General features: G+C 48.8%; 1 protein-coding gene across 9 annotated transcripts in view; it reads left to right on the plus strand.

Moving 5' to 3' along the window:
- The window catches only part of EP300 (E1A binding protein p300), a 744,806-nt gene that overhangs the window by 607,608 nt on the left and 123,290 nt on the right, over positions 1–13,908 (plus strand). For all 9 annotated transcript variants that reach the window (XM_069654423.1, XM_069654428.1, XM_069654427.1 and 6 more), the window contains one exon: positions 661–811. In XM_069654423.1, the coding sequence (XP_069510524.1) occupies positions 661–811 (151 nt within the window). The remainder of the gene's footprint in view (positions 1–660; positions 812–13,908) is intronic.

Raw genomic sequence — 13,908 nt, forward strand, 5'->3', positions numbered from 1 at the left:
ATGATGGTGTTTATTTCCCCCAAGATTCTTCTGGGCCTGCTTTTATTTAAACTATTTATGTTTACAATACTTAGTGTTAGTTTCTTTGGACCATATTTGTATTACAATTTCTTTGTACTGATGCTACAGCTTTCTCTCCCACCTAAGATGAGCCTGGCTGCTCTGTCTACGCTACCATATACTCTGGTGGTACAGCTTTATACTAAGAGTGCAGTCTTGTACTGTCTCAGTTGAATGGTTTTACTAAGTGGGACTTGAAAAACTGTCTTAACGCGTTTGCTGTGTTTCACATTTACTGGTGGGTGGAGCTGTTGGTGAACATTTTCATAGGTGTAGGGCCAGCACCCTGACTGGCAGTAGGGTACTATCATGCACATTTGAAAAGGAGTGATCTTTTTGGACATTTTGTGGGCCTATGTGCTGCTTGCAATAAACAATGTAAATGAGAGGTATTGTAAGGGCTAAGAAATAAAATGTACATGAAAGTAATTTGTCCTGATCGCACAGTTAGCGGTGACATAAGGAAGTCTCTATAGAGGTATTCCTTTTACCATGCTAACCTTTAATTCAAATTGCTCTGAGATGTCAGGTTGTCACATGCAAGTCTAAACACTAGTTTACATCATGGAACTGGAAGTTAACAACATTGTTGTGTTTTAGGGCTCCCAACTACCAGGCTGGGGACATTCTTGGAGAACCGTGTGAATGAATTTCTTAGACGACAGAGCCATCCGGAGGCTGGGGAAGTGTCAGTCAGGGTGGTGCACGCCTCAGACAAGACTGTGGAAGTGAAGCCAGGAATGAAAGCCAAGTAAGTAGATGAACATGTTTAAAAAAGCTCTTGGGGTTTTGTACCTACTATTCATTTTGCTTAGATAAAGTAAGTTCCAGAAGCATATCACTGCAGCCCTTAAGTAATCTCTCTAGACAGGGAGAGTGAGAGAGACACGCATACACCTGAATCTGCATGTAATGCACTCTCATACTGCTTTTAATTTGCACAGTCACTGTTGGGAAGGTTTTCGTTTTGCAGATTTCCCTCCTGTTAGCACATTTCGGAGAATTCTTCCTAATTCCTCTCTACATTGGAGACCCCTAGCTCTTTTGCTGGACTCTAGGGCTTTTAATTTCTAACCTGGAGGGAGTGAGACCTTTTTTCCCCACTCTCTCATGTATTTGGTTTTGGAGTCTGACAAACGCCATAGGCGAGCAAGTTACTTACCAACTGGTAACGTTCTTTCGATTGATGTTCCTCCAACGTATTCCTCATCTTAGACGTATTCCATCCAGCTTTAGCTGCTTTGGAAAAAAATATTAGGCAGAGGGTGCCTGTGCGTCGATGTCATCGAGTTGATGGTCCCACGAAGGCCTCCGTCAAGGTTGATGTCATCGGGCATACAAGTAGCACGCGCAGCGCCCGTTGGCCTCAGGTCTGTTTTTCCCCTCTTGTTCTACTGTGACAATTGTGCTGGTAGTCAGGTGTTAGCCTTGCGAGAGTTGAAGTGGCAATAACCCGGAAAAATCTACAGAGGGTAGGCTGGGAGGGCGATGAAGAATACGTTGGAGGGAACATCCAATCGAAAGAACGTTACCAGTTGATAAGTAACTTGTTGTTCGAGTGGATTGTGTCCTCCAACGTATTCCTCATCTTAGATAGACTGACTCCCAAAGCTGTATGGACAATTCTCTGGAGGACGGAGTAGATTTTCTGATACCCTTAAATGGCTGAATATAGTACTTCTTTACCAAAATTTAGCTCCTTAGACTGGGAAGCATCCAGACTATAGAATTTTGAAAAAGTATGTTGCGAAGACCAAGTTGCTGCTTCACAAATGGATTTTATGGGAACACCTCTTTGTAGGGCAGTCGAAGAGGTGATGCCTCTGGTGGAAGGAGCCCTTAAGCCTTCTGGTGGGTCTTTCTCCGCTAATCTATAGCATTCCGAAATGCAAAGCACAATCCAACGTGATGCGGTTTGTTTCGACGCAGATTGACCCAATTTCTTTCCGATGTAGCCAATGAAAAGTTGATTATCCACTCTAAGCTTGGAAAGCCTAGAAATGTAAAAGCTTAGTGATCTTTTCAGATCCAACATATGCAATCTTTCCTTTTCCTTACTAGGATGAGGTGGAGTATAGAATGCACGTAGAATAATCTTCTGTTTCAATTGAAAATCGGACACAACTTTAGGTAAAAATGTGGGTTTAACCTTTTAATACCACTCTGTCCCTATGGTGGCCCACGAAGACAGTGCCTGCAATTCGCGCACTCTTCTTGCAGATGTTAAAGCAACTAGGAAAGAGGTTTTCCATGTCAGTAATCTTAATGGACAAGTGTGCAAGGGTTCAAAAGGGGAACACATTAAGAATTTTAGAACAAGGTTAAGATCCCAAATTGGTACTTGGAAAGTGTAAGGAGGAAACGCATTGGTGAGTAGTTTTTAAGAATTGTACTTCGAAGGGATTGTGTCCTCCGACGTATTCCTTATCTTTGATAGATCTCCAGCTTTCTGGCCTCGAATTTTTTTTCAGTAGAGGGCGCTGCGCGTCGACGTCTCTCGAGCCATGTCCCTCGACAGCCTCCGTATCCGCGCCGACGTCATTGCGCGTATAAATACTCACGCAGCGTCCGTTGCTCAGTTCCGTTTTTCCGCGCTTCGTGGTGCCTCGGAATATCGTTGCTCAGTTCTTCAGTCAAATATATACATTCTCCAGCATTGGATCTTTCATGGATTCACATGCTTAGAATATTCCCCGTCGTCAGACTGGGACCCCTCGGTACACATATATAGCCTTTTCCAATAGGAAAACTTCCGACACTTTTGTGTCCTATCTACGTCCTTTTAGGACCCGCCTACGCATGCTCCGTAGGCCGTCCCCGTATAAGAGGCCCGCCCCCGTGGTTCCCCTTCAGATTTCAACCGTCTCCAAAGTAGTGGGATCTCCTTGCGTTGTCTTACTATTTTGTACAAGGTTGCATTACTGGAATTTGAGTACAGAAAATGTCCTCCGTGTCAGGAAAAGCGCTGTTCCGCCCATGCGTGACGTGCGGCTTGAAAAAAGTTTACGAGGGGGACGGACATATGGATTGTATATATTGCCTCCACCCTCATCATTCGGCGGATAACTGCGACATATGCAAAGGGTTTTCTCAAAAAACCCTCAGACCGCAGTCGACGACTGGTGGCATGGCTGAATGATGGAGCGGGGGCATACCCCCCTTCGGAGGTAGGCTCCACACAATCGGCGAAAACATCACGCCGCGCTACCTCGTCGGAACCACCGGCGAAGAAATCTCGACCGACGGAAAAAGAGTCGTCTGGAAGTCACTCAACTAGAGACTCCTCGTCAAAAATCATCTTCATCAAAAAAGCATGAAAAGGAAAGAAATCCTCCTCGGGCGATCATCATAGATCGACCACGAGTCGAGAGTCGAGTAAAAGCAAGCCAAGTGTGGAAAAGGCGGGACCGCCAAAACCACCTGCTAAGTCACTGTCGTCGTCGACGACGGCCCAGTCATCGGCCTCCACCCTGCCACTTAAGCAGGTGGCATCCACTGTCACAACGACGTCGACGATGACCTCGTCGACGGGGGTTCTACAGGAGGCCTGAAGTTTTTGATCCGATCCCCCCCGGATACTTTACTACAAGAACAGGCTGTGTTGCTGTCCTCGGAGGACGAGAATGAGAGAATAGCTGGCCCAGCAGACCTAGGGCTACGAGTGGCTGACAAGTCGTCGACGAGGGGATCCGTTATACCGGTATCTGCCCCTCTTCTCAACCCTCAATCTGTTTTGTTGTTGGAATTTCTGTCCACGCTTCAGTCGTTGTTAGTCGTTGGACCAGAGACTACCTCAGGCAAACCTGCCACAGTCGCCCGTCCCGTCAACCGACGCACCTACGCATGCCAATCTCAGCACTGGCACAAGAGGAAGGTGTGCTGCCAGATTCGGAGTCTGACAGGGGAGCCATGTCGGCTATCTCATCATCCCCCTCCAGGGATCCAACCTGGGAGTTAGAGGTGGAGTTGGAAACCCCTAGAAGCCCAGCTCACCCGTCCCCTCCGGACGACATTGCGTCATTCCATTCTATAATGGAGAAGGCATGCAAAGAATTTGGTTGTCCCAGGAAGAACAGAAAAAGGACTGTTTTTTGTTCGACCACATGGGTAAGAGAAGGAGGTCTGTGTTCTCGATACCAATACTAGACCATGTATGGAAGGAGGGGTTGCAGACAATGCGTCACCCGTTTTCAGAGCCGGCAGTGAAAGGACGCCTGGAAAAAAATTTTAAGGCTCCAGAGTCTACCCCCAAGTGTTTATCCTCCCAACCAACGCCAGACTCGGTGGTGTCGGCGGCGAGGAAGGCGAAGGCCCAGCACAAGTGCACGACGACTCCTGAGAACGAAGCGAGACGCCAAGATGCCTTTGGCAAAAAAGTGCTATCCGTGGGAGCGACCACAGTAAAGGCCGCAAACTCTCTGGCAATTGTTGCCAGATACGATAGGGAGATGTGGCACAGGCTAGCTCCGTTGCTTGATCATCTTCCGGAAGAGCATAGGAAGGCAGCGATGTTACTCGTCCGAGAAGGTGAGGAAGCCTCAAATCACGCAATAAACATCGCGGTGGACCTCGCTGAGTCAGGCTTCAAGCAAGTCAATAATGGGGTCGTATTACGTCGACAGTTATGGCTTAAGTGTACCTACTTCAGGCCAGAAGTACAATACAAAGTTTTAGATATGCCCTTTGAGGGAGACCTTCTTTTCGGTGAGAAGGTGGACGAAGCCCTAAAGGGAATGAAAGAGGACTCGGACACGGCACGTTCATTGGGTGCCCTCCAGAGTGGCAGAAACTACAAGTCTTTTCGTCCCTTTAGAGGGGCTTCAGGTAATTCAAGATTCTCTGCATCTGGAGACAGATCCTTTGGCAGATCAGCTTACCCCTCCCAGGGATACAGACGTGCCTCCCAAACTGCAAACTGTCGCCGGAACTTCCAGACTTCCAGGAAAAGACCATCATATCCGTCGTCGTCGAGAGACAAGCAAAATAAAGATCAGCAGTGACATACAACACACCGTTCTGGGGGGAAGAATTTCAGCATATGTCAACGAATGGGAACGAATAACGACGGATCAATGGGTGCTGGATACTATAAGAAACGGACACACTCTCCAATTCAAACACCACCCTCCGCAAATTCCACCTGCGTTCACCGCTCATTCCCATCTGAAGATACTGCAACAAGAGGTAACACTCATGTTAGCAAAGGGCGTGATAGAATTAGTTCCAACATCACAGAGAGGTCAAGGAGTCTACTCAAGATATTTCGTCGTAAAAAAGCCGAACGGCAAATGGCGTCCCATTTTAGACTTACGTGATCTCAACAAGTCTTTAAAGAGCCTAAAATTCAAGATGCTCACTCTGCAGGAAGTGATCCGCGCCGTTCAAGAGGGGGATTTTCTAGCGTCCCTGGATTTACAGGACGCGTATTTCCATATTCCAATGTGTCGGAAACACAGGAAATTCCTAAGATTTGTAATAGGGCGGACTCGCTACCAATTCACGGTTCTTCCTTTTGGGCTTAAGACCTCCCCAGAACGTTCACGAAATGCCTGGCTCCAGTAGCGGCCTGGCTAAGGAAGCAAGGCCACCATGTATACCCATACCTCGACGACTGGCTGGTAAGGGGATCCTCCCCAGCGTCGACCAACACAAGTTTACAAGCCACCATGCAGCTTCTACAACAGCTGGGATTCGCCATAAACTTCGAAAAATCCTCTCTGCAGCCATCGAGATCGCTGGTATTCCTGGGGGCACAGTTCAAGACCCAGTTAGGGCTAGTGAAACCTTCTCTCGACAGAACCTCAAGACTCAATCAACAAGCATGCCGACTACGGCGAAACACCAAGATCTCAGTGAGAAAATACGTTTCAGTCCTAGGGGCCATGGCATCCTGCATACATCTGGTGGAAAACTGCCGCCTATTCATGAGGCCAGTCCAGGAATTCCTCGCGGACCGATGGACGCAGGCTCAAGGATCGTGGTCAGACAAGATAACCATCGACGACGACAAGCTGCTTCGGACCCTTCAGTGATGGCAGAGTTTCCACAATATGAACAACGGCGTATCCCTACAGGAGCCGGAGTTTCAGCGAACCATAGTCACGGATGCGTCCCTAACCGGATGGGGAGCTCACATGGGTGCTCTCCAAACGCAAGGTCGCTGGTCTCCAACAGAGTCACTCCTACACATAAACGTGTTAGAGCTCAGAGAAGTACGATGGGCCTTGAAGGCATTCCTACCACACATCAAAGGCTCGCGAGTACGAATACTGACCGACAATACAACGGCCATGTTTTATCTGAGGAAACAAGGAGGGACGCGATCAAGAACTCTTTCCATAGAAGCCCAGAAAACATGCCATTGGGCATTAAAGCACGAAATTTCCATCGTGGCTCATCACCTTCCAGGAGTGAGGAACTCCCAAGCAGACTCCCTCAGCAGAAGCATGGCCCAGATACACGAGTGGGAAATGGACACAGTTCACCTGATGAAAGTGTTCGAGAAATGGGGTCACCCCCCTCTGGACGCCTTCGCGACCAAAGACAACAAGAAATGCGAGCAATTCGCAAGCAGATGGCCTCGAGGGCTCCAGGGGGAGGCTTTCTCCTTCCCATGGACGGACATGTTCCTCTATGCTTTTCCCCCGTTCCCCCTCATACGGAGGACAATACAGTGGATACGTAGATACAATTGCCGGGTAATTCTAGTGACACCATACTGGCCAAGGCAACCGTGGTTCTCCAACCTGCTTCACCTGTCGCTGGAACATCCCATAGGGTTTCCCAAAGTCCCGAACCTACTATCCCGGGACAAAGGCACGGTGTGGCATCACGACCCGGACAGTCTCAACCTTACAGCCTGGCTCCTGACTTTTCGGAGTTCGGTGCTTTAGACGTTTCGGAGGATTGTCAAAAAATTCTGCAGGCGGCTAGAGCCCCTTCTACAAACAAATCCTACTCCTATAAGTGGCGGAGGTTCTGTGAATGGTGTAGGGGACAAAAGGGCCTACAACCGTTATCGGTGACGCCGGAACAAGTTCTACCTTACCTGCTCCTCTTGGCGGAGAGGGGATTATCCTTCACATCGATAAAGGTGCACCTGGCGGCCATCTCGAGGTTCACAGGGAAAGGGCAGTCGTCTCCTCTATTTAGCGGCAGACTTGTAAAACACTTCATGAGGGGTTTATTTCGAGCTTTTCCCCCGGAAAAACGTTTCCCCCCGACTTGGAGACTCAACACAGTGTTGGCAGGCTTAATGAAACCGCCTTTTGAGCCTATGGCCACGTCTGAACTAAAATTCATTTCGTGGAAGTTGGCATTCTTGATTGCTATCACATCAGCTAGAAGAATCTCGGAACTGCAAGCGCTGGTCGTAGACCCGCCATACCTAAGATTCTTTGAGGACAAAGTAGTCCTGGCAACTAATCCTATGTTCGTCCCAAAAGTTCTGACAGTGTATCACAAACACTCGTCCATTGTTCTCCCTACTTTCTTCGTCACACCATCATTGGCAGCAGAAAAAGCTCTTCATACCCTGGACGTTAAGAGGGCTCTGAAATTTTACCTACATCGTACACAGGAATTCAGGTCTACTAGACAACTGTTCATCGCATATGGTCCGTCGACGAGAGGAAAAGCAATCTCTAAACACGGATTGGCTCGATGGGTCTCATCGACGATTGCGTTTTGTCACTCTAAGGCCAGAAGGCCACTGCAAGGACATCCTAGAGCCCATTCTACAAGATCGATGTCCTCCTCAACAGCTTTGTGGGCAGGAATTCCGTTGACGGACATATGCCAAGCTGCGGCATGGTCAGTGCCCCACACGTTTACCCGCCACTTCTGCCTTGCTAGGCAGCATGCGGACGAGGTGCAGATGGGAAGAGCTGTCCTGCGCCATCTGTTTCAGTAAGGTAAGCCCCACGCTGTGGAGAATCTGTTGTCTACCTTTTTAATGACAGTTCATTTTATGTGGGTAAGGTTATATGAGGTAACTTATTCCTACTGTACATATGCATTGTGTAGTATGTTGAGGGTATATTACATTACATTCTCACCACCGTCTCAAGTGTTACTGCTATACAATCTATTCTAAGCATGTGAATCCATGAAAGATCCAATGCTGGAGAAGGGAATAGTTTCTTACCTGTAACTCCATTTCTCCAGCATTGGTATCTTTCATGGATTCACATGCGCCCACCAACCTCCCTGGAATGTAATGTATTTAATGGATAAAATTAACCCTTCCTACTTTGGAAGGGCCGAAATCTGAAGGGGAACCGCGGGGGCGGGCCTCTTATACGGGGACGGCCTACGGAGAATGCGTAGGTGGGTCCTAAAAGGACGTAGATAGGACACAAGTGTTGGAAGTTTTCCTATTGGAAAAGGCTATATATGTGTACCGAGGGGTCCCAGTCTGACGACGGGGAATATTCTAAGCATGTGAATCCATGAAAGATACCAATGCTGGAGAAATGGAGTTACAGGTAAGAAACTATTCCCTTCTGGGGTTGTATACAAGAGCCGGACACACCTGAGGAAGTATTGACCTAATCCGAACCGTTTGAGCACTGCAAATAAGTAGGACCATGACACGGGGTCAAAAGCTTTCTCGCCATCTAGAGTGGCAATTACCGGATCAGCTTTGGGATTAATCTGTGCCATCACACCAAAGAGGCGTCTTGGGTTTAAGGCCGTGGACCGCATGGGGGCAAAGCCCGCCTGGTCTGGATGGACAGCGAGGGCATATGTGGTAGAAGTCTGGTCGCAAGTATTTTAGCAAAAACCTTGGCATCTGTGTTAATAAGGGAAAGGGGTCTGTAGGAGGATAGGTCGTGTGCTGGGTGCCATGGTTTGAGCAGCCCCGTAATTACATCCTCTCTCATTGACGGTGGGAGCGAGTCCTCCTCCCATACTTTCAATAAAATCGGGGCCAGCTTGTCGCAGTAGTCCTTATATAGTTCAGCCCCCAAGACATCCTAGCCGGGGGCTTTACCTGAAGCTAATGCCTTTATAGCTGCTGTGACTTTGTCTAGTGTTATGGGCGAGTCCAACGCCAACCGGGATTCGGGGGCAAGGGCATGGAGTTCTATATCGTGCAGATAATCAGTGATCTCGTCAATGAATTTAGTGTCTCGGTTGGAATATAAGGCTTTGTAAAAGTCGACAAATGTAGCATTAATGTCCGCTTCCTGATTGACTGTGTCACCCACAGGGGTTTGTATACTAACAATTGGGTTTCTATGGCTCTCTGCTTTAAGCATGTTAGCTAGAAACGTCCCCGCCTTATTACTTTCACCATACCTCCGAGCTCTGGCGGGAGGGGCTATGTATAGAATCTCTGTCGGCTAGTTTGTGAAATTCACCTATCTCATTATGAATTATGGACAGAATCTCTGTGTTGTGTGGTACTGTATTCTGCTTACAACCCAGCCAGTTCGGTTTGAGCCGTTCCCAGTTCCCTCCTGACAGTAGCTAGTAGATCGTGGATTTACCTATGACGCCCGGTATCCATACCTTGAATGTTTCCCACAACATAGAGTATGTGTCAACCGTTCCTTCGTTTATAACAAATAATTCTTCTATTTCTGTGTGGAGTGCCTCGCATATATGGGGATCTTTAAGCATGGCTGAGGGCATCCTCCATCGCCTAGTGCGTGGAGCGTCGTCCTGTGGGGCTAGGGTGATGGATATCAGAGAGTGATCTGATAGGGTACAGGGATATATGTTGTAATCGACAACCAAACACACCAAGGATGAGCTCACAAGCCAACAATCTATACGTGATTCTATACGTGATTCCGAGTCATGTACTGACGAGTAAAATGTATACTATAGTGGATGAAGTGTGCGCCAGGCATCTGTAAGGATTACCTGAGACATATGTCTTATCATGGATGCAGCTTTGGACCCCGGACCCCGGGGAGTTGTGCAGGAGCGGTCCAACAGTGTATCTAGGATTGTATTGAAGTCACCTCCCCACAATATCAGAGCATTATCCTTTGCCTCCAACATGTCTAGGATCGTGCGATAGAACTCAGGGTCATCTATGTTGGGTCCATACGTATTTACTATGACCACGGCCCGCCCAGCGATCTCTCTCTCCCACACCAGTACGTATCTGCCCTGGGCGTCTATCATGCTATCCAGGTCTCGAAAGCCCACTGAAGGGTGTATAAGTGTAAGGACCCCCCTAGATTGGGCTGAGTATTCCGTCCCATATCTCAGAGGTCCCCAACTTGAAAGGAAACTAGAAACCATCTTTTGAAGTGCATGTGTCTCCTGAAGTAGAAGCACTTGAGGATTGTCTGGCGACGTATGCCACAACCTTCCCGGCCTTAATCGGGTTGTTTAGCCCACGTACATTCTAGGAGAACAGTTTAATCTTTATCCCCTTATGACCATGTGTTGTGTGTGCCATTTCGTAGAAGTATTGGTCCGGGTGCCTTGACACCGTTCGGGCAATATTGTAGCTCTAGCATTGGTGAAACTCTCTGATTTTGTAACCACAACAGTCCCAACATTCTCCGGGTTATGCCCAACATTTCCCAACTTAATACTGAATGAACCGGTCGTCCCCAACATCGCTCCACCTAGTGTGGAGCTTAGACCGTCTTCTACATTTCCACCCTTCCCCCACCCGCACCATCAAACCCAACCTGATGATGAGCCCCATTACCCAACTTCTGGAACCTTCCAGGAGAGCAGAAATCGCTGCCCACAACTGCCATGATAGGCTATCACTTTGGTTTATAGGAGAAAGATAGTTTATAAACTAATCACTGAGCTCTGGGTCACACTGCCCCCAGCCAATGACTGCCCTCTCCCTAACCCCTCCTCTGACAGCCAGCCTCAGATTTGTACTGCACGTTCAAGTTTCAGGAGTCATCACATTTTGCAATTTGAGCTTCTGTGGGGTTTTTCGCTTTTTTTTTTTTGGGGTCAGTCGAGCACGTGTGCTCTATCGTTATCCATCCGATTAACGGGGACCCATTTTTTAGCAACTTTCATCGCTGCTCAAGGGCAGAAATCGTTGAGTGTTCCTTCTTCGAAGTTTCCAGAAGCCCACCAGGCTTACACCGCACTGGATCATGTCAGAGGAGGCAGACAGAGCTTCCCTCTTCAAGCTGTGCACCAGCTGTGGTTTGCGGAATGTTTTCAGACTAGCATTCCCAGTGCATGTATTGTCTACACCCGACGCATAAGGAAGATTGTGAGATCCGCCGTGGCTTCTCCAAGCGCACGATGAAGGATTGACACGTCCGACTTGCAACGTGGCTCAAGGCCGGGTCTCTTCCCCAGGTGGTGCACAGGGGCATGCCTCATCAGGATCCAGCGAACCAGAGCGGGCTTCTAAGTCCTTTTGAGGGTGCTCCATCCGTAGGTGCCCAAGACAAGGCCAAGCATGCAAGTCTGGTTCCGTCGGGGTTCGCCACGCAAGCACGTCCCACGACGGTCAGGGTGTGCTCGTCGTCTCAATCTGCCTCTATCGCCAGCCACTGCTCCAGCTTTTCGTCCAAGAGGAAATCGGCTACCCCAGGGAAGCTGCGGGAGAAACCGGAGAAGGCCAAGCAGGACAAGGTGTCTGACCTGCCCGTGAAGGCCCAGGTGATCCAGGCCAAAACATCCTCTTCCATCGAGATAGTCGCTGCCGCCCTCTCGAAGGTGAAAGGGGCTGACTCGGTCCAGAGTACCCTGGTGGTGGCCAGAGTGGCTCTTCCTCCCAGGAGGAAGGCTTCTGACAAGCCAGTTCAGAAAACTCCGGAGAAGAGAATGCCAGACCTTAGCCCGAGGCTGACCCCTCAGGACCCGGAGCAGCAGGGGGGGGGGGGGAGAGAGGGGTGGAACTCCAGGGCAACAACGTTTCTTCATCCGAGGAGACGCCTGCCGGAGGCGGCAACGATGGGCGCTGGGGCCAGCAACCCTGTCCCCAAGGTACCTCCTGGGGATTCAGAAAAGGATGCTGACTGCACCACCAGTGCCGCCACTGGCGATGACCCTGTTGACACCGGGGCCACTGTTAGCCAAGGATTGTATGCAGTACCCTCTGGGAACACTACAAACAACTCTGACTACAGGTATAGGAAACCCAAGCTTTGGTATTAGCTTGTACTACAGTTTCTGTAGCATGTTGAGCAGCCAGGCTTATCTCAAGTGGGGTCAATGTTGGCTGTAGGGGAGTTGCACAGAGATTCACAGTGCTAAGTATTCAAATAAACTGTTACACTCAATAATTTATCAGTCAGTTAGAATAAGCCTTCTTCAGAAGGGAGCAATATAATAGTCACACACAAATACACTTCTATACTGTGCACTCTTAGTTTCTAAATCGGTTAAAACCCTTTTGGGATTCCCCACAGACACAACCTACACAGTCAGGTTACTTCAATAGCTAGGGCCTGGGGACATTAACATCTTACTGTTCATTTAGAATACTGTTATAAGTTGATAAAAGGAAAAGGTTATTAGTGCAAGACCACAAATATTCTTAAGCAGGGAAATACTTTTGGATCCCCACAGCAGAGTCATTCAGTATAACGGGCTAAGCCAAAGTCAATGTGCAAAAGTCTTATATAGGATGAAGCACTCCCGGTAGGTAAGTAGAAACGTCTTTGCACAATGTTTTAGAAGTCTTTGAAGAAAAGAAGAATCAAATGTAGAGCCACAAGCTATTAGACTTGTGAGTGGTAGAAGAAGCAAGCAACTCTACAGCAAGAGGTAAGCTCTCTGACTTTGTACAGTACCTTTTTGAATTGAAGAAAAAGTGCAGCAGATGACTTGTTCCTGTGCAGCTCTGCAGATCTCACTGTTCCTGGGCCTCCGTCATGGGGACAAGAGGGAGGACTTCTGGGGACTCCTGCAGCGGGACGGTGACCGCTCGCAAACAGCAATCTTCAAATCAGTGGCTGTTCAGTGTTTCAGCTCCTTGCGTCTACCGCAAATAGCAACACTGCGGTACCTGGCTGTTGAGATGGACTTTCCTTGCTTCTGGGGTCCCGCATTCTGTTGAGGAGGCTCAGGCTCGGTCCATCCTGCTTCCTGGGAGTCCGGAGGATCTTCCTGGAGCTATTGGCCAGCTTAAGAGCAACGCACACAATCTGGTGTTCCTCTCCCTGGCTATCCAGCAGCAACTCTGTGGAAATTCAACCAGTTCTGAGGATGTCCAGGTGGCTTACTTTGGAGTTGATTGGTCCCACCAACTCAAGGGGAGAATTCGTCTTTGCAGGGGCTTCTCTGTTGATACAAATTTGGAGTTTCAGCAAAGCAGCAGGGCTTCACCGGGCAAACCAACAGTCCAGGAGTTGCAGCACGCATCCTCTTGAAGTTATTCTTTGGTTCCTTCGTCCAGTGGTCGACTCTGCTTTCCAAGCCGAAAGCCTCTCCTTTTATTCAGTTCTCTCCCATTCATTCCAGCACAGCTGTCAGTCACCCAGCAGGGTGGCTGTCCTTGCCAGTCAGCCGGCCAATCACTACAGAGTGCCTTTGGGTCTCCTAGGAGACTAAGAACAGGGAGTTTCGGCACCTCCCTCACTTCCTGCCTACCCCAGACACTCGGGCGCAGGAGGCGGTCTTCAGTCCTGAAGCCCGCCAAAGGCGGAGGAACAAAGGGACCAAACCTGGTTTGACGCGCATGTAATGGCGAAAAAAGACCAGGACCTATTTAAACAAAAAGGGGGCTCAGACGCCATCTTGAAAAACATGGCTCCCGCGGTTTAACGCTACCGGTGTTCGCGGTCGGGAAGAATCATGGTAGTTGGTTGTAAAGCCACTGCCACTTCGAGAGAAAGTGTAGCATTTGACTGCTACATGAGTTTCTAGACACGGGATGGTGTGCTGGGTCTAGGAATT

The sequence above is a fragment of the Ambystoma mexicanum genome, chromosome 3q (genome assembly GCF_040938575.1).
Source record: "Ambystoma mexicanum isolate Mex_15411 chromosome 3q, UKY_AmexF1_1, whole genome shotgun sequence".
NCBI classification, from domain to species: Eukaryota; Metazoa; Chordata; class Amphibia; order Caudata; family Ambystomatidae; genus Ambystoma; species Ambystoma mexicanum.